Source organism: Pleuronectes platessa, chromosome 7 (genome assembly GCF_947347685.1).
Source record: "Pleuronectes platessa chromosome 7, fPlePla1.1, whole genome shotgun sequence".
Taxonomy (NCBI): domain Eukaryota; kingdom Metazoa; phylum Chordata; class Actinopteri; order Pleuronectiformes; family Pleuronectidae; genus Pleuronectes; species Pleuronectes platessa.
The window spans coordinates 1,566,165-1,592,338 of record NC_070632.1 but is presented as its reverse complement, the minus strand read 5'-3'; the positions used below and the strand labels follow the sequence as shown (position 1 = coordinate 1,592,338).

Genomic DNA, 26,174 nt, shown 5'->3' with positions numbered 1-26,174 from the left:
CTCCTCTTCTTCCTCTCTTCCTCCTCTTCTTCCTCTCTCCCTTTTCTCCTCCCTCTTCCTCCTTCTCCTCATCCTCCTTCCTCCTCTCTTCCTCTAATATTCCTACTTCTCCTCTCCTCCTCATCCTCTCTTCCTCCTTCCTCCTCATCCTCCTCCTCTCCTCCTCCTTCCTCCTCTCTTCCTCCTCTCTTCCTCTAATATTCCTACTTCTCCTCTCCTCCTCTCCTGCTCATCCTCCTCCTCCCTTCTCCTTCCTCCTCATTCCTCCTCCTTTCCTCCTTTCTTCCTCTTCTCTTCCTCTAATATTCCTACTTCTCCTCCTCCTCTCCTCCTCCTGTGTACATTGTGTTTCTTGCCTCGTCATCTCCTCCTGCTCACATGCTGCATGCTGCTGGAACCCTGAGCTGCTAATGTCTGAAGCTACAGTTACTAGCATCACATGTTCGATCCCCGGTGTCGTGGTGTCGCTCAGCCGTCAGTCAGCTGACAGTCAGCTGACCTCCACCAGGAGCGAGGCCTTCTTCTGCACCATCACACCTCCGTGTGGGACCTTCACTGACTCAGCAGATTCATGGAAGCTGCTGGAGCTCAGAGGTCCTGAGGTGAAGAATCACAGAACAGCTCAGGAGACAAGTCAGGGACAATAACACAACAAATACAAAACCTACCACATTTAAAAAAACAGACCAGTGAGAAAACTCGACACCTGTTGTGTTTTCTTTGTGTTACTTGTGTTTTGGGATTTTCCCTTCAGGGCCACCGCACTTTGAACATTAAGAAGGTAGTTTTCAGTTTGTATAAAACGATATCAAGAGAAACAGAAAATCAGTCGTCAGTGTGAACTTGATCCAGAAGGTTTTCCTCACATAACTTTTAGAGCTTATAACTCATCTACCACTAATATTAATCGATCTGAATCCAGATTTGAGTTCAGGGTAAAGTTCTCTGCTCGTGTTCTCACAGCAGACGAACTCTGTAGAGTTTCATTATCTCTTCAGATTCAGATCAAATCAAGTTTCCTAACAGAAGAAGGAAGACGGAGAGAGAGGTTTTTCTACGTGTGAGTCTTTTATCTGGGTGAATGAAATCCTGATCCTCCATTGAGCCCCCTCTGGCTTCTGCTCCGTGTCAGGCTGCTCCCACAGAGATTCACCATCACATGTTCAGTGAAACCAGTTTATCACTGGTTAACGTTCATGTGACGAACGGCTGGAGTTCAGGGTCTAGACTCAATCAAGAGACTCAGCCTGGGATCGGATGTGAAGCCGGGGTTCAGTCTCTTAAAGCTGTGGTGATCCAGTAAAGTGCTGGTGACACTACAGGAGAGGAGGGGAGGAGGTGAGGAGGGGAGGAGGTGAGGAGGAGAGGAGGGGAGGCGATGAGGAGGTGAGGAGGAGAGGAGGAGAGGAGGTGAGGAGGAAAGGTGGTGAGGAGATGAGTAGGTGAGGAGGAGAGGAGGAGAGGAGGTGAGGAGGAGAAGAGGTGAGGAAAAGAGGAGGTGAGGGGGTGAGGAGGGGAGGAGATGAGGAGGAGAGGAGGTGAGGAGATGAGTAGGTGAAGAGGAGAGGAGGAGAGGAGGTGAGGAGAAGAGGAGGTGAGGGGGTGAGGAGGAGAGGAGGTGAGGGGGTGAGGAGATGAGGTGAGGAGGAGAGGAATGTGAGGAGGAGAGGAGGTGAGGGGGTGAGGAGGAGAGGAGGTGAGGTGAGGAGGAGATGAGGAGGAGAGAAGGTGAGGTGAGGAGGAGAGGAGGAGGTGAGGAGGTGAGGTGAGGAGGAGATGAGGAGGAGAGAAGGTGAGGTGAGGAGGAGAGGAGGTGGGGAAATGAGGAGGAGAGGAGGTGAGGTGAGGAGGAGATGAGGAGGAGAGGAGGTGAGGTGAGGAGGAGATGAGGAGGAGAGGAGGTGAGGTGAGGAGGAGGTGAGGAGATGAGGAGGTGATGAGGAGAGTAGGTGAGGAGGGGAGGAGGGGAGGAGGTGAGGAGATGAGGAGGAGAGAAGGTGAGGTGAGGAGGAGAGGAGGTGGGGAGATGAGGAGGAGAGGAGGTGAGGTGAGGAGGAGATGAGGAGGAGAGGAGGTGAGGTGAGGAGGTGAGGTGAGGTGAGGAGGAGGTGAGGAGATGAGGAGGTGATGAGGAGAGTAGGTGAGGAGGGGAGGAGGGGAGGAGGTGAGGAGATGAGGAGGTGATGAGGAGAGTAGGTGAGGAGGGGAGGAGGTGAGGAGATGAGGAGGTGAGGAGGAGAGGAGGGGATGGGGGTGAGGAGATGAGGTGAGGAGGAGAGGAGGTTAGGAGATGAGTAGGTGAGGAGGTGAGGAGATGAGGAGGAGAGGAGGAGAGGAGGTGACGAGGAGAGTAGGTGAGGAGGTGAGGATGAGAGGAGATGAGGAGGTGAGGAGGAGAGGAGATGAGGAGATGAGGAGGTGATCACTCATCCCTGTAATCTCTGACTTCCTGTTTGTTTTCTCTCTCTCCCTCAGAGCACCGATGTGTGGAGTCGGCCAAAATACGCAGCAAATATCCCGACAGAGTACCGGTGGAGAGAGAGAGAGAGTGTGAGAGAGAGTGTGTGTGTGAGAGAGAGAGTGTGTGTGTGAGTCTGTGTAGGTGTAGTGAGTGTGTGTGTGTAGGGGTACTGAGTGACAGGAAGTGTAGAGCTAAGGAGAGAGTGACAGGGTGAGTCTTGATTGACAGCTGAGCCAGTCCCAGCAGCGTTGGACAGCTCATCAGTCTCTGACATTTAGAGCCTGTCCTCACTCCCAGTCAAACCAGCAGGAGGAAGTGACTCCTCATGGAAACTGCACAGAGGGGCCCAGAGGTTTGAACCTTCTTCCTGTGTGAAAGGAACACGAAGTCTTTGTGGTTATTGTCCGTCACACAAAGCCTCTGGGTTTGTGTTTCCTCAGGTCAGGCAGTTTAAATGTGAATGTGACCTGAGGTCAGTGTCTACGAGTAGTTTAACATCCGTCCACACTGTGACGCCGGCTGAGGGGGCGGGGACATCTCACAGACGTCTCTTTGCAACTTTATAAACTCGGCTGCTCATATTTCTTTGTCATATTTTTTATTTTTATTCCTCAAAGGTTTTCTCTTCAGAAGTATTAATGTGTGACATTGTGAAAGAACCGGGATCACAGCAGCATTTAGACCCAGGGGGAATTTTTGCCAATAGAAAAATGATAAGTTGATAATTATATGTGAAAAGAGCTCATCAGTCATTAGAGTCCATCTCCTCAACAGTCTGTTAAATTCACCTGATCATAAATATCAGTCTTCTACACACGTCTGATTCTTTTTTCACCAAGATCCATGAATCTCTGAGGAATCGGTGAAACGTAAAAAAGCCAGTTATGGATTTCTGGATCCGGATGCTGATACTACACTTCCTGTCACACACTACCCTTACACACACACTCAGCTCCTCTCCTCCTCACCTCCTCACCTCCTCACCTCCTCACCTCCTCATCTCATCTCCTCACCTCCCCTCCTCCTCACCTTCTTATCTCCTCACCTCCTCATCTCCTAACCCCCTCTCCTCCTCATCTCACCTCCTCACCTCCTCATCTCCTCACCTCCTCATCTCCTCACCTCCTCTCCTCCTCTCCTCCTCATCTCCTCACCTCCTCTCCTCCTCACCTACTCATCTCCTCACCTCCTCACCTCCCCTCCTCCTCACCTTCTTATATCCTCACCTCCTCTCCTCCTCACCTCCCCTCCTCCCCTCCTCCTCACCTCCTCACCTCCCCTCCTCCTCACCTCCTCACCTCCTCTCCTCCCCTCCTCCTCACCTCCCCTCCTCCTCACCTCCTCACCTCCTCACCTCCCCATCACACCTGCTGATGTGAAAGATGGAAACGTATCATCTCTGGAGAAAGGTGCATCAGATCAGCATCACACTGTAAAGAGCTGACTGATGAATGAGCTCACACAAACATCAGTTTCTACATTTCTGTTAAAAAACTTAATTTCAAACAGAGAACATTTGCATATTATTCTCTTTTGAATAGTCAATAATTTTCTCAATTCAAGTTCTCCTTATCTATCTCTTTATATTTATAATAATAATGATAATTTATGGTTTAACTGTAAAATATCAAGACTCAGTTTCATTTCTTCGTCATGAGGGTTTAATATGTGTAACAGCATAAGAAAACTTTTCCTTTCCGATATTAGGATCAGCATCCGGCTCCAAAAATCCATAACTGGCTTTTTTACATTTCACCGATTCCTCAGAGATTCATGGATCTGATATTTATGATCATGTGAATTTAACAGACTGTTGAGGAGATGGACTCTAATGACTGATGAGCTCTTTTCACATATAATTATCAACTTATCATTTTTCTATTGGCAAAAAATCCCCCTGGGTCTAAATGCTGCTGTGATCCCGGTTCTTTCACAATGTCACACATTAATACTTCTGAAGGGAAAACCTTTGAGGAATAAAAAAACAAAATGACAAACAAATATTTGTAGAGACGTCTGTGACATGTCCCCCCCCCCCCCCAGCCGGCGTCACAGTGTGGACGGATGTTAAACTACTCGTAGACACTGACCTCAGGTCACATTCACATTTAAACTGCCTGACCTGAGGAAACACAAACCCAGAGGCTTTGTGTGACGGACAATAACCACAAAGACATTGTGTTCCTTTCTGCACCTGTTCAAAGGGACGACTGCCGAGTGGAAGACGAATCCAGCTTCCCCCTCGAAATGAAAAATGAGACAAGAGACCTGAACCACCTGATTCCAACCAAACCATCAGGTTCTGTTGAGACTTTAAAGCTGCACAAACTAATATTTTAATCTGAGCCATTGATCAAATTACTGTAATTTGAGAAGGTCTTTCAGGGTGAAGGTCTGAGACACGTGTCTACAGCCTTTTATCAGTGGGAACAATGATTGTGGGGCCTCCTGGTAAAATGTGTGTAACATGTCAGAGTGAGTCCATGTGAGGAACCAGCAGGACAATGTGTGGAAGCTTCCCAGTGAGCGAGTGGACGTGTTGATGAGGTTTCTAACACGTGACGTGAAACTGAAGAACACAAACATCTCAGGATGAAGAAGAGGAGCCGGACACGTAGAAGACGAAGACGTCCACTTGGAAACACGAGGAGGTTCCAGATCTTCTGGTGATGAGGGCCGACGCCCGTGTGGAGGAGATGTAAACAACAACAATGATCTTTCCACAGCAGAGTTTATACGTCATGTCCGGCCTCCTGCTGCTCTACAGGCTCCGCCCCTGCTGCTCTACAGGCTCCGCCCCTCGTCTGGATGTTCCCCACATGTTCCTTGTTGAACACTCACTACACAACATGTCACAAAATGTTGACGTCTTTCCGAAAGCAAAACATAAATGTTCTGTTTCAGCAGTAAAATGAAAAGAACCTGTGAAACTGCTTCTTCTGGACTGTGTGTGTTAACGTGTGTTGACGTGTGTTGACGTGTGTTAACGTGTGTTAACGTGTGTTAACGTGTGTTACGTGTGTTAACGTGTGTTACGTGTGTGCTGCAGGTGATAGTGGAGAAGGTCTCCGGCTCTCAGATCGTGGACATCGATAAGAGGAAGTACCTGGTGCCCTCTGACATCACAGTGGCCCAGTTCATGTGGATCATCAGGAAACGCATCCAGCTGCCTTCAGAGAAAGCCATCTTCCTCTTCGTCGACAAAACCGTGCCCCAGTCCAGGTGAGAGCCACGCCCACCTTCACTGGTCCCAGTTCAACCAGGTGGGTCATGAAGCCGTGGAGAGGCCGCCTGGTTCCACCTGCAACAGATTTATCACACAACCGGGCTCGGACACACACACTCAGCCAGAGACGAATCCACGCCCACAAAAAACTAATCTCAGCTTCACTTTAACTCAGTTTGTGTTTTATTTACCCACATTTACTGATTGTATCCTATTACTACTGCTACTACTACCAGGCGAACTCAGAGTGAACGTCCCATTCATTTGTGTGTGTCTTTACCCCCCCCCCCCCCCCCTGTGAAAGAGGAGGAGGCCACACCTGCCCTCTCCATGAACACCAGACATACCCCAGTTGATCTGTTATCTGTTGAAACACCAGAACCACAGCGAGTGGATCTGAGGAATCTGACCTGCTTCCCACAGCGTCGTGTCCCACTGGTCCACCACCAGTGAGACTCTGATACCAGTGTGTCCAGAATCACTTACTGGGGCACAGGCTGACTCACGACTGGCCAAGTGCTTGTATCTTCACATTAAAAATGGAACACGCAGAGGTCAAGGGTCACAGCTCCGTGGTCCATGACCCTGAGGTCACTGGGACCAACAAATCTAATCAGCTCAACTGAGTCTCAGATTCTCTCCAAGCGTTCTCAAGATAAAGAGTTCACAAGAGACATAATGTCACAATGCTGCGGCAGAACTAGTGTGTGTGTGTGTGTGTGTGTGTGTGTGTGTTATCTAATCAGTGGATCCTGTTGTGTTGTGTGTTGCAGTCTGACCATGGGCCAGCTCTACGACAAGGAAAAGGACGAGGACGGTTTCCTGTACGTGGCCTACAGCGGAGAGAACACCTTCGGTTACAACAACTTTCACACAACACGTGGTTAATGCTCATCTGAACACCAGTCTCACACACACACACACACACACACACACACACACACACACACACACACACACACACACACACACACACACACACACACACACACACACAACACACACACACACACACACACACACACAGCAGGGCCCGACGCAGGTCTTTACAAGTGTCATGTAGATAACGCACGTACACTAACGGCAATCTGCATTTATGGAAAATGTTTTGATACCACACACACACACACACACACACACACAATATGATGCAACATATGATGCTACAACATGTCATTTTTTCGAAGGCCCAGATCAATTAATGGTTTAACTGTTTAAAGGAGAGAAATATCTTTAACACTGCCATGACATAAAATAAGAATAATCACCACACATAATGAGCACATCACTCCTCATTAGTTTTATTAACGTCATCAGTGTCGGACTCAAATAAAAGAACACGCACACGCATCATCACACACGACACGATGTTGAGAGAAATCCTGTGATCATATATTCAATCAGTCATTAATCTCATTATGGATGTATTTATATTTCATGTATTAAGACTTAGATATTTAACTCAACACGTCCACTCCAGCGCCTATAAGCATGTGACAGGGGGCGGAGCCGGCTGCTGGCGTGGTGACTGAGGGGGCGGGGCTGTAAAGTGGCGAGGAGGCAGCGGGTGTAGAGCGTGTGTTCCGCTCAGGGTGTTGCTAACATTAGACTCCACCCAGGATTCAGACCTGTGACGCCAACATGTACCCGAGTGAACCGCTAATGAACTCCCAACACAAGGTTATTTTTAAGTTGATTTAAATTTGATGCATGTTCTGTATTTAACCTTGAGCAGTTTTCTGTTGCTGCCTTGATGGAGTTAAAGGTCAAAGGTCAAAGTTCATCAACTTGAAAACCCATCAGTGGTCCAGTGACTCACTATGTTGCACTGGAAGAGAACCAGAACAACTGTTTACACCCCACTGAGACACAAACACGAGGCAGCTGCGTGTTGTCTGAGCTGTGACACACACACACACACACACACACACACACACACATCAAACAGGTGCATGACAACAACATCACGAGCTTTGTTATCCTGAGGTTTTTACCAGATACACAACGTTCAACCCTGTCGCTGCAGATTTAAGAGTTGAACATGTTTGTGAATAAAATCACCGGAGGCAGATTTATCCTGTGCAGAGTTTGAATCCCATGAAAACCAAAAGCCACGTCCAGTGTTCCCAGTGCAGTGCTGCTCGGGTCTTTGGCCTGAAACCAGAAAGCATCTTCTCTCTCTCTCTGGATGAATCTGTCGCTGGCGTTCTGACCACAGCTGAAGCTTCTGGTTCTGAATCAGAGCGACACACCTGCCGGTCCACAAGGCTGCCTCTAGATGCTCTGTACAAGTGCAATATAATGATGATGGAATGCTATGATATGGAGGATTGTTTTGTTTCATCTGTGTTGTATGATCGTTAAATATATTTAAAAATGAAAAGTAGCAGAGTTTTAGATATTTGAAAAAGGTGAGGCAGCTGGAAGACCTGACCAATAAAAGTCAAAACAAAATGAAACGTGTCTGAATCTGATGTTCCAACTTTTTACATTTGGTCAAAACTAAAGGGACCATGTGCAGGTTCTGACCACTAGTAGTGCTGTAGAGCAGAGTTCCATTTTTCTCTTGTATCGCAGGTTAGGACACGTTTAGCACGATGTACGTTTCTGCCAATCACGTTTCATTTCCTGTTGGGCTGATCAACATTAACCTGACAACCACAGTTCACACCCAGTCCAAACCAGTTCAAACCAGTTCAAACCCAACCTAAAGTAACTTAAAGCAGTGGGTTGGGGTTTGAAACATGTATCATTAAAACATCCTGGACCTGCCCCGAAACTTAACGCTTTCTTCTTTGACCACATCATTCTACCAAGTTTCAATAAGATGTGGTCGTGTGTGTGTCAAAGATGAAAACATAAATCATAAATGTAAAGACTGCAGCTCTTTTTAAAGCATTAAATACACAATGTGAAGCATCCTGATCACAACCTGCGACAATCTGCTGAGCTGAAGCTGTAACACAACAGATCCTCAGTCTGTCGGAGGGAAGGAGTTTATTCTAACGTGGAATCAGAGGAAACTGATTTTCCGCTGCAGTCACAACACGTTACACACACAATGAAAACAAAGCAGTCGTCTGAGGACAGAGAACAACGGTCATCGACCTCTGAGGACAGCGGGACCACGGCGGCCAGCAGCGACTTCCCGGGTGACGGAGACAGACGCACAAAACCAAACAATATTTATCCACCATAGCTCAAACTTCGACCCGCCAGCTGTCAGGAAATCAACACTGTGCAGATGAAGTTTGTCATTTAATAAAAGTGTCACATGATGAAGAAGATTCTGAGGCAGAGCTCCGTGGGCCTGAGCAGCCGAGAGGGATCTCAGTGGAAGAGAAGCAGCTTCCTGTCGCTGCGCGGCCACAGAGGGAAGGCCTGGCTGTGCAGCTGCTGCCAGGCCTGCTGGTACGAGCTGGACGCCTGCTTGTAGTCCCAGTAGGTCCGAAGCTCGCTGCTCCTGGACAGACACAGAACAGAACTGACTCAGAAGGTGGGTCTGTGGTGTTACAGCAGTTTAATAACCTGAGCGTGTGTTACCGATGAAGCTCCTCCTGTGTTAGAGGACGGCTGATTGGTGGTTTCAGGTTTTCCTCGGCCTCATCAGATCAGCTTGTTCACTTTCTTGAATCTACCAACTGACTCCACAAACATCCGTCTGTGGGAGTGGAACTCATATCTAACAATCTGCTTATCTTATCGACTTGAAACCACCAGTGCTCTGCAGCTGAGGGGGGGGGGGCATGTCTTCTTCAAGGTCCTTGGATCCAGCACTGGGCAGTAACTGGGTCAAACCTCAGGATCTTTCACGATATCGGACTGGGACACAGATATCCAGGGGAGTCACAGGTGCTGATAATGACTGACTATGAAATCTTCAGTGCAGATAAACCAGGGAGGATGAACACAATGTTTTCTAACTTCGCTCTGCACCTCAGAATGTAAACACACACTATGTAATGTGACTGAAAATTGTAGAAGAGTTCCAGGACGACTCACTAATGGCTGAACTGGTTTTCTGAATTGTCAGTTATGTATTTATCAGCTTCCTCTTTCTGCCTGGTTTTCATTTCCCCCTCAAACTGCAGAGGGACCTTACTGTGCTCATTTAAAGGAATCAGAGTGAGGACAACACGATACACACAAGGTTAATGGGCTCCATGTTATCAGTACACTCATCTTCCTGTGCGTTCCTTTATTTCCCAGGTGCAATGGCCTTGCTCCTCCCGCCCTGAGGGATCAGATTCCTTCAGTGACTCTGTGACACGACACAAACACTCTTTATGTTACAGAGTGTGTGTGTGCGACAGTGGAAGAGCCTCTTGTTCTCTATAAATAGAGAAACTGGATCACAAAAGTGGTTCCATATAAAAATATTTTTTATCCAGCTCGGCTTATACAACCATCAGACATAGATATATATTAATTATATAAACTTTAGTGGCTGATTGTCGTCAGAAAAGAGAGAAATAAAACTCTTCATTTAAAACAAATGAAAACTGAGGCACAGAGAAAAGGAATCTGACTCTAAGATCAAAATCCAAAGGGTGATGGCTTCTCTCTGGTAAATAAACGTGATCCCTTCCTGAAGCCTGTCGGTTCTGGACCCGTCCGCCTGTTTATCTACATCCTCCTGTCTGAGCCCTGCTCTTCAAAATAAGGGCATCCTTGACTTCTCAGAACCAACTACCTACACTAACCGTCTCAGCCTGTTTTCATCAACTAACTAATTCAAACCAAACTGATCAGAAACATGAGTGAGACGAGAACGAACTGAAACAAATAAAAACAAATGTTCGAAGCACAAGCAAGAGTTGAATTCTACACAAATCTCTGTAAAAGGTGAAAAAACAGACTCTGCTGAAAATGTTGTTAGCGCATGTGTGTGTGTGTGTGTGTGTGTGGGGGGGTTGGGGGGGGGGGTTGAATCGTCCTTCAGACCTGGGGGAGGTTATGAAAGAGCCTCTTGTCTCTTGTCTCTTACCTCAGGGATCTGGGACGTGCTGACGGCTCCGTGGCTGAAACCAGAGACAGGAACGAGTGGAACAGCTCCAGTTTACACAGAAGAGACCTGGAGACACAGTCACACACATTTCACAGAACATTCACTCAATCCATCAGCTGTGAATTCTCATATGAATCTATAAATACTCAGAGGTGGGAAGTAACTAAGTCACACTGTGTTAATTGTTACGGTACTTTATTCATGTACTTTTTTCTATACTAGATCTACTTTTACACCTACTCAGAAAACAGTAGCATTCATTTGTCAGCTGGTTGGATGTCATCATTACATCTTTTCTTGCTTTAACATGTTTTCTAGTTGATTTGAACTCATCTTGGTTAAAGTGAAAAAGTCTTTGAACTTCATTAATGTGACGATGACCTTCACAGGGAAACTTTTTACTTTTACTCTTTGAGTTCGGTTCAGAGCCTGAACTTAGAAAAAATTACTGGAGTAAAGAGGTTGAATCAGTACTTTTACTTTTACTTGAGTCGTTTTTACCAACAGTATCTGTACTGGGTTAAGGAATGTGTGAACTTCTCTTTATGATCAAATGTAAAATGAGTGTTTTGGCTCCACCTGGATTTCGCTGTGCCCACCACCTTCTTTGTGACTCCGTGCTTGTAGCCGTTGGCAGTGACATCTACTGGCTGTTCAGCCACATTACACCAACTGATGGCTGAAAGAAAAAAAACGCTTTGTTATTCTTCATTTAAGTTTTTCCTTTATATTATTAATTTGACTTCACAAACAGAGATTTGATCCTGGCTGTATTGGTTCTGTGTGACAGATATCGGGCTGGATAACACTACCTGCCCCACAGGGGGAGATGCGTCCCTGTGTGGCCTGGTGCTGCAGCTCGGTCTGGGCCTGGCTGAAGCGGAACTCCAGGCTGGACTGGAGCAGCTCTGGTGGACTCACAGAGAAACCAGCAGGGAGGTCGGTCACATGGGAACACCTGAGGATCACATGAGGACTAGAATCAAGTTCTGCTCCGACCCCTAATTCAGTTGGGTTCTATCCACCATTTCCATCACCTTGTCACCAAAGCTCTGTGCATGACCTCTTTGCTGTACGGGCACTTCCCCACCACCACCGTGCTGAAGTACAGCGCCTCCTGGAGGTAATGGGACAGCAGAGCACCCTGGAAGCCCAGCACTGCCCAACGGGACAGCTTGTCAGTACAGGACAGGGAGAGAGTGGGTTCACCTCGACCAGGCTTCACCCGTAGCACCCCTGTGCTGTGGTACCCGGTCCCGGGCTGCAGAGGGTCGGCTGCCCCCCCAGGGACACACTTGGCCCCCGTTCTGTGAACGTCAGGGACCCGACCACTCAGCCCAGCGCTGTCAGAGGGGCCTCTGCTTGTTCTCTCCAGCTGTGCTGAAGCATGTGAGACAGTTTCATCTGGTGTTCCTGTGGCTTGAGTCTCAGATTGACCTTCACTTCTACATGAATTTGAGGGGAATGATGTTTTTGTGTCTCCTCTGTCCTCTGTCCTCGTCTCTGCCGTCTCCTGTTTGTCCACACGAGCCAGCTTGGTGTGTGGCCCTTCGCTTGGAACCTCAGATTTCCTTTTCAGATCTCCTCCTGCTCCCGTCCCTTCACGACCCTTTACAGAGGCGACAGGGGGGCGGGGCAGAGACGGGCTGTCAGTCATGGGGATGATGGAAGCGTCACCACCTGGTAGAAGACAGGAGGACTGATTATGATTCTGGACCAAACACAGGGACTTAAAGCTCTCTGGTAAAAATACAAATCCCTGAAGCATTAGATCCACACAGGAGATTCAAGCTTTGTTCTTCATATGAACAAGAATAAACCATAACTTGATTTAAATCCTGTGGATCGTGGCACATAAGATGCTGGAAGTCATTTATAGGGCTGAATTAAATTAATATAGATTTTCCACAATTCAATTTGTATTTAAAGGATCAAATATCAACTCTAAAAAACCCTGAGACAGTATCTTATAAAGTAGATATCTACTGACTTATATCCAGCTCTGCTCATTGGTAAGAACTCTGTGAGACAGCAGGTGAACTGGGAGCAAACTGGACTCACAGGGAGTGTGACTGGTAAAGAAGAGGAAGGAAACTCCCGGCTGAAGCCTCCACTTCCCCTGCTCCTCCGACGGACAAAACACAGAGCTGTGGCCTCCGCTCACGGCCCTGTGCAGCTGCTGGAGCAGGTATCTACACACACACACAAACACACACACACACAGACACACACACACACACAAGTAACAGAATGAATAAACCATATCAACCTGCCATAGACACACAGTCACACATTCAACTGAACAAAGACACAGACCTGATACATCCTCTCCTGGCAATGACTTCTGCATGACTGTCGTTGAGGACATCGCCTGCAGGGATGAAAGATTGTAATGATTTGTTCTCGTATATTTCCTTTAGGTCGGGGGGGGGGGGGCACCTCAGGTCCCTTCAAACCCTCCTGGTTGTGAACTGAGATCTGAATCTGAGAGACGACTGGAAACCAGCACAGGGGAATGAACTTTTCCAGACAACTGCATTTAAATGAATCCAAATTTAATATGAAATAATGAAAAACTAAAATAGAATAATTCTATTATAATAAACTTAATGGGTGAAGAAGACATAAAAAGACTCCAGCTGTGGTCATAAAGTTCACAGCACACACACCATTAGGACTCATGTGTGACTGTCCAATACATTTGGTTCCAGTTCCCAGGGAAACGACCTCCGTCTTAACTGTGAAAAGAAAAGATTAAATGGATTAAATGGATTAAAATGCCATTTATAACATATTACACCTTTAAAGATCCTCATCTTTCATATCTCTAAATAGATTCATGGGTTTGTGTTGATCTCGTTCACGTCTCATCCTCACACTGCACTGGGATCTTCACTCTTTTATTTCTCATTTAATGGATTCATTCATTATTATTCTCTGTTAGTCTTTCTTTTTAAATGCTTCTTGTATTGTGTTGTTTTGGTGCCTTTGAGGAAGCCATGTTTAATTTGTAAAGAATGAACAGAGGAAGTTCCAACACAAACCTTTATGAGATATGAAGGCTGTGCAACGAATAAATAAAAGGTGAATAAAGAAGTGAGGTCAGTCTGCTGCTGATCATCTTTTATTCTCTATGTATGTTTGATTTATTTTAAAAGCTTTCACTTGTCATCGTCTTGTGTGGTCATGATGTATTTTATATCTTTGTGAAGCACTTTGAACTGACTTGTTGCTGATTTGAGATCAGATCAGTTTTATGGACCTTCGGGACTTTACTGATCCTCCAGAGAAGAAGGAGATGGGAACATATTAAATGAGGATAGAGGAGTTTCCTGTGGAGCGTGTTTCTCCTCCTCAGTCGAACCTGAGTCAGTCTGGAGCACCGCGGCCAGCAGGCTCCACTCCCTGCCGGCCTCGGGCCTCCCTCTGCGGGGCAGCGCCTCCAGACGCGCGTAGCACAACCGGGCGATTTCATCCGCGTCCGCCATGTTGGAGCGAAGGACCCGGAGCCGCTGGGATTTAACTAAGAGAAGAAGTTTCTTAATGGATCAGAAATCACGTGATCAGAACAAAAATAAAGTTTGACAAGATTCAAACCGGTTTAATAAACAAACCGTTCTACCGGAGAACTGCTCGAGAAGAAGAAGAGGAAACACTTCCGGTCGCTGCTACCGGAAGACTGGTTTACCTTTCACAATAAAGATCCTTTGTTTCTGGATTACAGATTATTACAGATTAAAGATTATTCTCTATTGTTCTAGTTTTGTATTTGGAAACCAAGATTAATAACATCAGCAGATTTGATATTAGCTTAAAAAATACAGTACAGAGGGAATAAAAACATTCTGAAAAAATACCTGACTATAGTATATAAAAGAGTATTGATATAATACTGAAAGTTCCTAATTAAAAATACATTAGGGTTATATTATTATTATTATTCTTGTTGTTGTTGTTTTGCTTATATATTATAACGACTTTATGTAATGTAAATTATAGTTCAATCCTGGACAGTGACCACATTTTACAAGGTTAACATATTTAAAATATCTCCTCTGGTGACTGGCTGTGGTACAGGTCTTAAACTCTGCCTCCTCCATGTTGGGAGATGGGACATGTAGCAAACCAAAAAAAACTCTTTCAAATATTGTTTCTGTAATTTTATGGATTTCTGATCTCACTGGTCTTTGTTCAAGTCTTCTTGTTTCCCAAATTTCCCTTGGCTTCATTTAAATATCTATCTGAAGAATGGTTTTAATGAGTTATTTGCGATATGGTTAATTAATGATATAAAAAAACGTCATTATTGACAGTTGAGGTGACTCCTGATTGGTCCAGCTTGTTTATTGACAGGACTTGTATATTTCGGCTTCATTTCTAGACAGTGGGAGGAAGTAGAGACACAACCTCCATCTTTATTTACAATCTGTGAGACGACAGCATCCAAAAGTGAAGCCAAAACATCTGGTCTGCCCCCTGGTGGCCGGCTGCACAATGATTCATACGCTGCACCTCCTCTATTTTATCAGATGGGACATGGATCTAAATATGGAAAACAAAGTGCACTTTAAATAAACAACTCTCTGATACATTTTCTTTAAATTATTGATGCAATGATGAGAGTCACTCCTGATTGGTCGAGCGTGTTTATGGACGGATGTAAACAACACGTCTCCATCATCCACTTTATTTACAGGCTATGGTCGTTCGGGATTTCCATCACTTTAATTATTTCTTGATAAGATTATTTGTTCTATAGTTTAAAGAAAGAATAAATATTATGTTTTGAGACTAAATTGATCTAAATGTTAATAACCCACAATCCTTTGTGCCACAGAAACGGGAGCAGGTCACGTGGTTTTGTCAGTGAGGCGGAAATGAAAGTTCGCTATTGACATCAGCGGAGCTCAGCTGAAGAAGGTATGGGACAGACTCCGCTTTAGCCCGGGTTGTTGTCGTGTCACCGGCCGCTTCCTGTCCTGACAGTGACCGGGGAGCCGCCGGTGCTGCTTTGCGGGTCACCGGGGAACCAGAGCAGCTTTTATCCGCTCGTCCTTTGACGAGAAGCCGCCGCGAAGCTCGCTCGCTAGCGGCTAGCTTCCTCCGTCGCAAGCTAGCAGCAGTTAGCCTCACCCGGACCGGAAGTGAGCGACTTCACCTTCAAAACAAACGGTGCTAAGGAAGCAAATGTTGCTTCTGCTTAGACATATTTTATATTTATATAATCTCTTTAATCTTCATAATAAACTCGGCTCAAGTGTATTTCATACACTCGCTCATGTGCTGTGTCTAAGCCACGTTTTGTGCGAGATGAGTTGTAGTTTGGAAAACGTAACCGGAAGTGTGAGGATTAGCCTTTGGCCAGCTTGACGGTGATGAACACAAATTCCCTGATCATCTTCCGTGTTTGTGTTTAGTGCGCAGCAGACATAGGTATTTGATCGGGGGTGGGGGGGGAATCAGAATGTGAGTTCGATCTTTAATGTGAAGGTCAGTGAGCATCCGGTGACCAGCTGCTTCCCCTGACCGCCGCAGCTCCGGCGGGGGGAGGAGGTGTGGACATCTTTGTCCGCAGCTCAACTTGGAGCTTTGGGTTAATTCACTGTGACTCGGTGTCCGGGTTGAACTGGTGCCAGGTCGGATACCAGCAGTCACCTTGGTGCTGATGCATTGATAACATGATGATGATGAGGAGCCTCCTCCTCCTCCTCTTCCTCCTCCAGGAGGTGTGAACAGGAGACACCAGGGTTCAGCTTCGTGTTGTGTCCTTGCACACGCAGCTTCTCTTCGCATCAGCTCTGACTTTGACTCAAGGTGATGTTTGTGGGGTCTGAGGACTTCCACTGTGCCTGGTGGGGGGGGGGGGGGGGGGAGGTGCTGAATGTGTGGCAGCCAGGTTGCATGGATAGATCCTCACTGTGTTGTGTTTGTGTGGTTTGTTGTGATGCAGTGACAGTACGTCGCCAACAATCGCAACACTTTCAGAACACAAGAAAAGATGGTGAATGTCCCCTGGATGTTTTACAGGCCCACCACAGGCCGGTCAGACCCGGGTGTGTGTCCCCATCACGTCCTCCTGGTCCAGAGCCACTGGCTGGTCAGACCCGGGTGTGTGTCCCCATCACGTCCTCCTGGTCCAGAGCCACTGGCTGATCAGACCCGGGTGTGTGTCCCCATCATGTCCTCCTGGTCCAGAGCCACTGGCTGATCAGACCCGGGTGTGTGTCCCCATCACGTCCTCCTGGTCCAGAGCCACTGGCTGGTCAGACCCGGGTGTGTGTCCCCATCACGTCCTCCTGGTCCAGAGCCACTGGCTGATCAGACCCGGGTGTGTGTCCCCATCACGTCCTCCTGGTCCAGAGCCACTGGCTGCAGCATTCTGCAGTCTGGTTCTGTTGTGGTTGGATGCAGCGCTTGTCTGTGGATCTCTAACTCTTTGAGGTACCTGATGTCTCTGCAGCCGACCTCCACTGGGCGGCCTCTTACTCTCCACCCTCGTTGTTCGGCCTCAGAGGACATCTCCGCATACTCGGCCTCTTCTAGTTTTCTCCATTGACAGCATCCTCCCAGAGTTCTATCAGTTCTACAAAGTAGTCTGGTACTCTGGTCAACCACCCTGCGTGCCGTCTACTTCATAGGATGAACAGTATGCTGCTGATAAAGCGAACGAGAAGATGAGGTTGTGGAGATGTCTTTATAGCTACATCTACCATCAGGATGCTCAGAGAGAAGGAATCCACGAAGAAGAAGAAGAATTCTGCGGTGGAGATTATTTTTTTTTTGTTGACAGCAGGTTGACACATCGGCCCTTGTCAACCGTGTGAACGACTCCTCTTTTTCATCCTGAGACATTTTTATTGTTTATGTTTTTTCCAGTTTCACGTCTGTCGTGTTTTAGAAACGTCAACTCACTCACTGTGAATTCTCCAGACATTTTCCTGCTGTATTCTCGCCCGACCCAGTATTTCCTGCAGCCCCGGAGACGTTCCTGATGCTGGTATCGGTATCAGAACATCTCTAAGTTTCGTTTGTTTGTTTTTTTGTGGTTTTTCCAGAGCTGTGATGTCATGGCATCTGCCACTGTGAGCAGACCCGCTGCTGTCCACACCACCGAGAAGTCTCAGCTGATCCTGAAAGGTAAATATCTGTTTTCTAACTTCTCGTAACTGCAGCACAAACATGTGTGTTAGTGTCAGACATCGACTCCAGATGAGCAAACATATTCTGTTGGACCTTTTCTTCATCTGGCTGCAGGTTCATGTTCCCTGTGCTGATCTGTCCATCATATTACGAAAATATCCTCTCTGTATGATGCATGGCATTTTTGCAACATCTTCCCTCCTTCCCTCCTTCCCTCCTTCCCTCCTTCCTTTGTTAACAGAGGCTCAGCCTGGTTCCTCGCAGTGTGTATTGAAGATGTCATATTTTGCATCATTGCTCATGGTGGTAAAGTTGTGTGACCGTCCTCCAGCTGTGTGAACAGTTGACCTGCAGTTCAGACCTCATTCAGACAGGAAGTGGAGCAGATTCAAACCTTTTTAAAACGTCAGGACAAATCATGATGATTGTTCTTATGTGACCTTTGACTTCCAGCGTGAAGTCTTGATGCTGGAGTGAACTGACGCCTTGTGAACATGTAAAACTCAGGAGGAGGTTGTTGCTTCACAGAGACTGAAGTTAGATTAGATAAGATTAGATTCAACTTTATTGTCATTGCACAGTACAAGTACTTATAAAACAAAATGCAGTTTAGCATCTAACCAGAAGTGCAAAAAAAGGCAGTAAAGTGCAGAGTATTGTGCGTATTTAAAGTGGAATGTAAATAAATGGATATGTACAGTAAGAAATATATATGGAATAGTACAGTATTAACAGGTATTGTCTGATATAAGAACTATGAGCAAGATAAATATATAAAAATACATAAATATGAATATACTATAGGCGGGATAATGCAGTAGTAAAAAAAGTAACCGTGTAGTGCAAATGTTCAAAGTTATCTCAGTGTCCTGTTCCTCAAGTAGCTCACAACTCGGTTTATTTATTAATCTTTCTAATAATTCCAGAAGTCTGTCAGTGGACACATGATAAGTACAATATTAATGAACTTGAATAAAGCTGTTAACGGCTCTGTAGCAGTGGAGAGTGGGACTCATCACTGTAAGTGGCGTCGTTGATCAAAATGGGATAATCCATGTTAGTTGAGATCCACAGATGTTTTCTATAAAAAGCTCCATAAAGTCCCATGTGACCAAAGTTCAGTGTTGATCTCTGACTCACCTCCTCATTTACCTCCTGACCTGTCATTGATCTGCTCTCCTCCTCCGTCTACCTCTCCTCCTCCTCTCCTCCTCCTCCTCTCCTCCTCCTCCCCCCATCGCTCTATCGCAACCAACTTTTCATTCTTCCCTCACTGGTGCTTTTCCACATCTCTGTACCTCCTCCCCCGCCTGACGGCTGCAAGTGAGTCACAGTTTGTTTTTCTGGCGGTTTATGACCCCAGAGATCAGTGACTGGCTGAGATCTGTGCAGACAGAAGCCTCTTCTCTCTGTCGTCATTCCCTCGGTCGACCTCTTGTCCTGATCAGACGCTCCCAGTGAACTCCGGGAATGATTCAGGAGGAACTGACACAAGCTGCAACAAGCTTCTCCGCAGGCCCAGAAGAATTTGAAACCACTAAATCTGTCTTAGGACCATCTGTAGACTTCTTCCCCCCACATCCACGGACTGAGGTTAAAATAACTCGAAACTCTGAGAATTCAGAATAGGTCAGAGTTTCATTGAGACGCCGGAAGTTTCATGAAGAGTCATTGTACATGAGAAACTGTCTCTCAGCAGCTGAGCAGCTTGTTCCACCAAGGAAGTTATAGATCCACTGGTGGGGGAACGGAATCAAACTGGAAGGCACAAGCTGGTTTTATTTATAAAGCTCGTCTCTAGAAGTAGATTCAAGATGTTGTACAGGGACATTAAAACAAATCAGACTCAAAAGAAATCATTATAAAATCAGGAGGCACAATTCTCCAGCAAAATAATAGATTAAAAAGAGCATATTAGAAGAAGTAACATAAATAAAGAGGATAAAATAGCTTTACAAATGTGTTGAAGGAGTAAAATACTAAACATAAAATAGAAATATGTTAACAAATGTTTTTGACAATGGTTAAATAAAGTAAACTAGTATTTTCTGTGGAGTCTGATGGGATATTCCTCCTCAGCTGGTGTTTGGTTATAACATCGTCATCGTGTCATTATCATTATTATCTTGACCTTAATGATTTTCAAACAAATGAAAGTGGCGCTGCAGATGTTTCTCTTTCCTCCACCAGAGGGCAGTGTTTGTACTCCTCTCTGTTCTTCCCCTGCCAGTGACTAACAGGTTGTGTCACACCACAGCGTGTAGTGTGTTTCAACTGTTTATGGACAGTTTCCCACAATCCACTGCATGAAGGAACTGAACAAACAGCTGGAAAAAAAAGAAATTTGCGACTTGTAGTGAAAAAACTCCAGGAAACTTCAGTTTAAAGGTCAAAGGCCTTTTAGAAAGAGATATAATAATAATAATATCCTGTGTTGATTTCTTCATTCCTGCCTCAGATCAAATAATTTGCTATTTTTAAGAACACCTTTACTTCCTGCAACATTTATGGCTGCCCTAACATGTTTGTGTCTGTGTGTGTGTTTCTGTGTGTGTCTGTGTGTCTGTGTCTGTGTGTGTGTGAGAGCAGTGGTTTCAGCGAAGCCCCAGTCACCCAAGCTGCCAAGCCGCCACTCTCGGCTCAGCTCCTTCGTGGAGGTGACCGCTGACGGTCTGAGCAGCGAAACCAAGAAAACAGGCAAACGCAGCGGACATGTGGAGCTGCAGTGGAATGAAGACCTCACCCTGTGAGAACACACACACACACGTTGTATAAGTCGACAATCAATGACATTATCCGTTCTGAAAAAACTGCAACACAAGCCTGTATTTCTTTTGTGTAAACAATTACGTGGGAAGGTAATAATTCCTTGCGTTGTCATATAAAGAGCTGAGTTCACGAGACCAGAATATGACCTGATGTTCTATAACATGTAACATTTAGAAGTTCAGAAGTTTCTGCTATAAAAATCTAGATTATATAAAGTTCAACTGATTTAAAAACACAACCTCAGGTAAAATGAAAAACACACACAGACAATGTAAGAGTAGCAAGGACAGAGAATTAGGGCCAAGTTGAAGAAAAACATTTATCAGGTTTCTATAATTAAGTTGTAATTCAACTTCATGGTTATTAACTACATAATGTTATTTTCCCTTTTATTCTTATAATATAACAACAATTCTAAAACTTATACTCTATCCTAGGTTTCAGCAGGTAAGAAAGAAAGTAATTTAAATGATATAACTAGAAGTGAAAGGGTGTGTGTCAGTTTGTTTGCTGATTAATTAGATCAGTGTCCTGATGTGCAGTATTTTGTGTGTTTTCTTGTTTCACAGTAATGTGACGCCTCAGAGTCGTCTGGATCTGAAGCTGTGGTGCTGCCACACCCTGAGAAAGGAGCTACTGGGCAGCGCCACCATCGACCTCCTGGACACACTGCGTTCACACGATGGCAAGAGTAAGGACACACACACACACAGACACACACGCTCACAATTATAATATAATGCAGTTTAATGTACATGGCGTCAAAAGAACAGTTTACAGCTCAGGTCCAGTGTGAATCTATAATCATAAACTTCATCTTCATCATGATGTTTTCATTAGTTTTGAAGAAGGAATTTTCTAAGTTGAATTCAGGAGCAGCTCGTCTGCCGGGCTCCTACAGGAGAGAGAACATGACCCGGTTCAGACCTGATGAGAACATGTGTCTCAGGGAAGCTGATCCCAGGTGGACAGCTTTTAGTTCAGGTGTGAACGCACTCAAAATGGAGCAGTAGTCTGTCGGACCCGGTGGATGTAGTTGTTGCCGTTTCTCCGACATTAGACTTTCACATATGAAGAACACTGCAGAGATTCTGTGGTCAGACTCGTTCACAGACACACAAACCTCAGGAGCGTTCAGGCGAGAGGTTGTTCTGGAGGCACTGACAGAACATGACGTATCAAATCTCACTCTATTATATGGAGATTTTACGAGGGGCTGGCATAAGAGATGTCCTGATTGTCCAAAGCAACTGAGTCAGACATGTCGTGGTCACAAACAGCCGCTCAGGAGCTCAGGTCTGGAAGCTGCTTCTGAGAGCAGAAAGGGGGAACTCCTCACCGGTCGGATCATTAGTGAGCTGGGAGTCTGGTGACGCTGCAGAGACCTGCACATTCAGGAGTAATTCTCTGATGCACAGTCAGAATAAACATGTTGATCATAGCAGCTGTAAATCAGGACGTGTCTGATACAAGTCACTTACATTTAGCACGTTCAGTTCCTCAGACAGTTTCTGCTCTCGGGCGATGGAGTCATTTGTCCGGGAGCTGATAAGTTTCCACTTCTTGACACAGAAACGTCACATCTGCTTCTGAACCCACAGTGAAGAGAGAAAAGTTCCTCAGCTCTTTGATTCCTCCTCTCAGCTGGAGACCGTCTGTCTGCTGATGTGGAAGAAGATTCAACACTGGGTTCTCACCGTTTCTCATTTCAGAGCAGTGACGCCGAATGTTCGATTTCCTGTCATTCGTTACCCCCACCCCCCCACCACCAGCATTGTCCTTCACCTTTTTCAACCAGTCATCCTCTGATTCTCTGTTTCTGTTTCTGTCCCCCCCCCCCCCCCCCCTCCAGTGGAGAACGTCCAGCTGAGTCTGGTGCTGCAGACGGAGAACAAAGGCCTGGTTGTAGCGGGAGGCGAGCTCAACGTCTGTCTGGACGGCATGGCTGTTGATCTGGGCTCGCTGCCCAATGGCAGGATGGCAGCAGACAGTGAGTACCGCCTTTTACCCCCCCCCCCCCCCCACACACACACACAGAGGTGAGGGTAATAACACAGAAACGTACCAACGAGCACCTAGAGAGGCGCCATGTATGCACATGTATGTCAATTCTATAGAGTCTATTTCTATATCTATATTCTATAAAACATCTAACTCCAGGTTTATGATATTTCGGTTCCACGACCCCAAGTTCTCTGAAGCTGAGCAAAAGAAACATGAGAAACTCTAAAATCTCCTTTTGGATATTAAGAGGAGAATAGAGACAGAAATAAAGATCAGAAAAATGAAGACAATTCTGCGTAAATGTTGAATTACTGGTCGTCCACCTTTTGAATAGATGCCGTTATATATAAAGTATAAATGTCATGACATAGAGACGTCCCACACTGTGGACTCTACGTAAGGTCCAAGACAGTTTGAAACACTAGGTGGCATTATGACACATGCTTCACCCATTAAAGTAGATTTCTTTCTATAAAGGTGATTTTAAAACCAGTATTAATGTGTTTCATTAAAGAATAAAAGTCATTTACTTTAATTTAAACCTCAAAAAAACCCACTATGAAGTATGAAGTGGTAAAAATAATAAATTAATTTTACGTTTCAAGTAAAAAAAATTATTAAAAAAAAAATCCACAGCAAATGCACAAAAGCTCTATTATAACAAGTTGTAAACTTAGTAGTTCAACACAAAAAGTTTGGACGACGCTTAAATCAAGAGTTTTCAAACTGACATTAAAATGAACGTTCACGCTAAACCATCTCTGTCCGGTCTTTACCTTCATGTCTCTGAAATGTCCATTAATACTGCCAGCACGCACACACTCTCACACACACACATGCACACACACACTTCTATTTGTACAGTAAGATGTTTGTGTGTCTGTCCTCACTCGTTTTGAGTGTTTTCCCACTTGGTACGGAAACAGAGGCTTCACTGTAAATGTCCCTCGTTGCCCACGTGCCTTTGAGCTCATTCTGTTCCACAGTCTCTGAAAGAGTTGGTTCTTCGGGCCCGAGCAGCGACAGTGCGGAGCCACGTTTGCTTTTCATTTGATTATTCAGGGATATTATTCGCATTTTTGACGCCTTGAATATTACTCAAAATCTCACCAAACTTCGGGGGGCGTGTCAGGCCTGATGACACTGTACGTAGTCTTAGTGGCCATCTTGGCTGTTTTACACGTTTTGTATTATAACAAACTCCTCCAACAACTTTCATCAGATCAACTTCAAATTCCGGTAAGTGTCATCTCAACAGGCTGGAGATTAAAACTGCGTTCTGACCGGGGCGTCAAATTTCGATGATTGTCAAAAAGAGAGGGAGTTATTAAAACTCCTGTGAATTGTCCAATGAGCCTCAAACCTCCTTCACACGACCACAGCTCTGCCCAGATCAGATCCATATGCTTTTCGACTAAACGTCCCTTTTATATCTTCCGACGAGGTGCATTCAGGGACCTTTGAAAATGCTAACGTCCGGTAGCCTAGCCACTAGGCGACTAGTGGGTGACTTTAAGGCTTAAAACGCATTGAAAATTAGCTTTTTTCGAGTCGAATATGAATGTCGGGCTTTGTGGACACTTGGACGACCCCACACGAGCAGTATGGAGGCGTGCTCTGTTATTTTATTACGTCTCAAAATCAGTCATTAGTGTCTTCCATTATATTTTTGCTGCTACACTATTTACCCCTGAAACTACAAAAGTGTCAAACCCTTGCCCCAACCTCCCTCAGCATAGTGGTGAGTAGATAGTGAGGGAGTTTTATATTGGTGAACTATCCCTTTAAGCTGATGGAATAACTCTTGTTTGTGATTTGCCACAGTGTTCTTAGATCCCTTTAGATTTCTTATCTATTAGTCTGTTTGTGGTGATAGTGATAGCACCACCTACTGCCAAAAGGACTTAAGTCTCGTTTTACAACTTGAATTCAATTAAAATAATTTTTTTAATGTTATGACGGATTAGTGGCCGTGGTCCAGCGCCGCCTGACGGACACAGGAAGTGTCAGGTTGATGTTTCCTGCGGTGCACAAACCCCACACAACACTGAGCGGTTCTGCCAGGTCCCCCCGATTTAAAGTTGAATTCTACATGGTTTATAATGTTTGTGAAGTTTAAGAAAAAAGTGTTTCATGAAGTTGATGGACAGATGATGTTAAAGGGAGGAACCCTCCCATGAAGCTTATATTTGTGCATGTGATGCTCCACAGTCCAATACATCAAACAGCAGTTCAGATACTTTCTATCGAACATCCATCAGATGTTCAATCTTCTGGACCTCAACATGACCTCCACCATTCCTGTTGTTATTTTTTTAAACATTACAAAACAAAGGAAATTACTCCTTGAAAATAAAAAGGTTCTTCTCAGTTTTTACCTTTCCAGTCTACAATGCAGCCCTGATGGTTTCAAACCAGAGCCACTGCAGCGTCTCCTGACCTCTGCATCTCAGGGCCTTAACAACTCTGCAGTGGTGTGGACAGGAGACGCAGAGTGAGCTGCAGTGAAAACAAAAACAATTAATAACTTTTGTTGTGCAATGGTGCCTAAAAAGTGTTACCATAGAATGGTGTGCCTTTAGGCACTCAATAAATTTGGTTATCAAAATAAAATATAAAACATTAATATTTAAACTATTAATATTAAATCATAACTTTAATTGGTTAAAGTTCTCGCGGGGCACCACCCTTCATAGAAGGGAAAAGATAGCCAATTTATTGATCAAGATCAGTCTCATTTAGATCTAGTTCAATTAGAAATCTCAATATTTTACCATTAAAGATTATATAATGAACAATGAAGGTTATGGAGTATTATGAACACAATAAAGTATAAAAACACAAATTACTAAAACAATCAAACTAACTAATGACTAACTAACTAAATAGGTGTGTGTGTGAATGTAAATTAGGGGCCTCCCCGAAATGGCTGACCAAATTTCACACCTTTCTAGAATGCTTTCATTCTAAATTATAAATGGTGGTTTTATCCCCTAAGATATGAGTCCCCCCTTCTTCTGAGTTGGCCTTACGGCTGTTGCTTTACGGCCGAGGGGGAAGGTTTAACTAGGTGAAATGCTATGCGAGTCTGTGTAGATGTTAATCAGAGAATGCAGCCACGGGTATCGAAACCTAATCTTCAGTTTCGTTGTAAGTAACTTGTGAGACTTGTTCCTCGTAGGGCCGGGGTCACACCGGCTGCCTTGCGCCGTGAAGCGATCGTTTCGGTGTCGAGTCTATTTGTTCCGCTCGCCACTACGTATCACGCCAGGAAACAGACTGAAAAATGATTTTAACCGATATTGGTGGCATATTTTATATGACATAAATGATCAAATATGCATCCCATACTTTGCATTCCCCTTCTGTTGTCCTGGAGTTTTAATTTTACCAATTTAACCGATGACATTATTAAATGTCCTCCTCTGCCGATCGACTACAGACACACAAGCAGTAATAAAGATAAAAGGGAGAGGGGGGAAGATTGATGACATTAAATTAATAATTGAAGTGGAGAAGTACAGTGAGTTGTATGCCTATGTCATCTATGCCAGGAGCCGCTCCTG

The 26,174-nt window shown here is 45.2% G+C and overlaps 3 protein-coding genes across 8 annotated transcripts in view; 2 read left to right on the top strand and 1 right to left on the bottom strand.

Moving 5' to 3' along the window:
* The first annotated feature begins 410 nt into the window (after positions 1-410).
* Positions 411-8,146, top strand: gabarapl2 (GABA(A) receptor-associated protein like 2). Its single transcript, XM_053426337.1, has 4 exons — positions 411-633; positions 2,476-2,531; positions 5,511-5,683; positions 6,461-8,146. The coding sequence occupies exons 1-4, from the start codon at positions 411-413 to the stop codon at positions 6,573-6,575; spliced, it is 567 nt and encodes a 188-aa protein (XP_053282312.1). The 3' UTR covers positions 6,576-8,146.
* adat1 (adenosine deaminase tRNA specific 1) lies at positions 6,878-14,291 on the bottom strand. 3 transcript variants are annotated; one of them, XR_008339200.1, is made up of 10 exons: positions 14,060-14,290; positions 13,365-13,433; positions 13,012-13,066; positions 12,757-12,887; positions 11,733-12,375; positions 11,508-11,653; positions 11,275-11,374; positions 10,675-10,761; positions 9,231-9,509; positions 9,055-9,150 (listed from the first exon to the last, which is right to left on the bottom strand). XR_008339200.1 is itself a non-coding variant. In XM_053427597.1 (9 exons), the coding sequence occupies exons 1-9, from the start codon at positions 14,181-14,183 to the stop codon at positions 9,018-9,020; spliced, it is 1,488 nt and encodes a 495-aa protein (XP_053283572.1). In that variant the 5' UTR covers positions 14,184-14,291; the 3' UTR covers positions 6,878-9,017. The 3 variants fall into 3 exon arrangements, 2 of the variants coding, with proteins under 2 accessions (XP_053283572.1, XP_053283573.1); XM_053427597.1 differs by lacking the exon at positions 9,231-9,509 and having other exon boundaries at positions 6,878-9,150; positions 14,060-14,291; XM_053427598.1 differs by having other exon boundaries at positions 9,074-9,509.
* A 1,257-nt stretch (positions 14,292-15,548) lies between these two features.
* The window catches only part of wwp2 (WW domain containing E3 ubiquitin protein ligase 2), a 43,702-nt gene continuing 33,076 nt past the window's right edge, over positions 15,549-26,174 (top strand). For 2 of the 4 annotated variants that reach the window (XM_053426332.1, XM_053426329.1), the window contains exons 1-5: positions 15,549-15,615; positions 17,751-17,832; positions 20,425-20,581; positions 21,174-21,295; positions 22,457-22,594. In XM_053426332.1, coding sequence (XP_053282307.1) covers positions 17,763-17,832; positions 20,425-20,581; positions 21,174-21,295; positions 22,457-22,594 — 487 coding nt within the window. In that variant the 5' untranslated portion in view covers positions 15,549-15,615; positions 17,751-17,762. Of the gene's footprint in view, positions 15,616-16,161; positions 16,186-16,947; positions 16,969-17,750; positions 17,833-20,424; positions 20,582-21,173; positions 21,296-22,456; positions 22,595-26,174 lie in introns of those variants that run through there. The other 2 variants (XM_053426330.1, XM_053426331.1) reach the window with 2 other exon arrangements.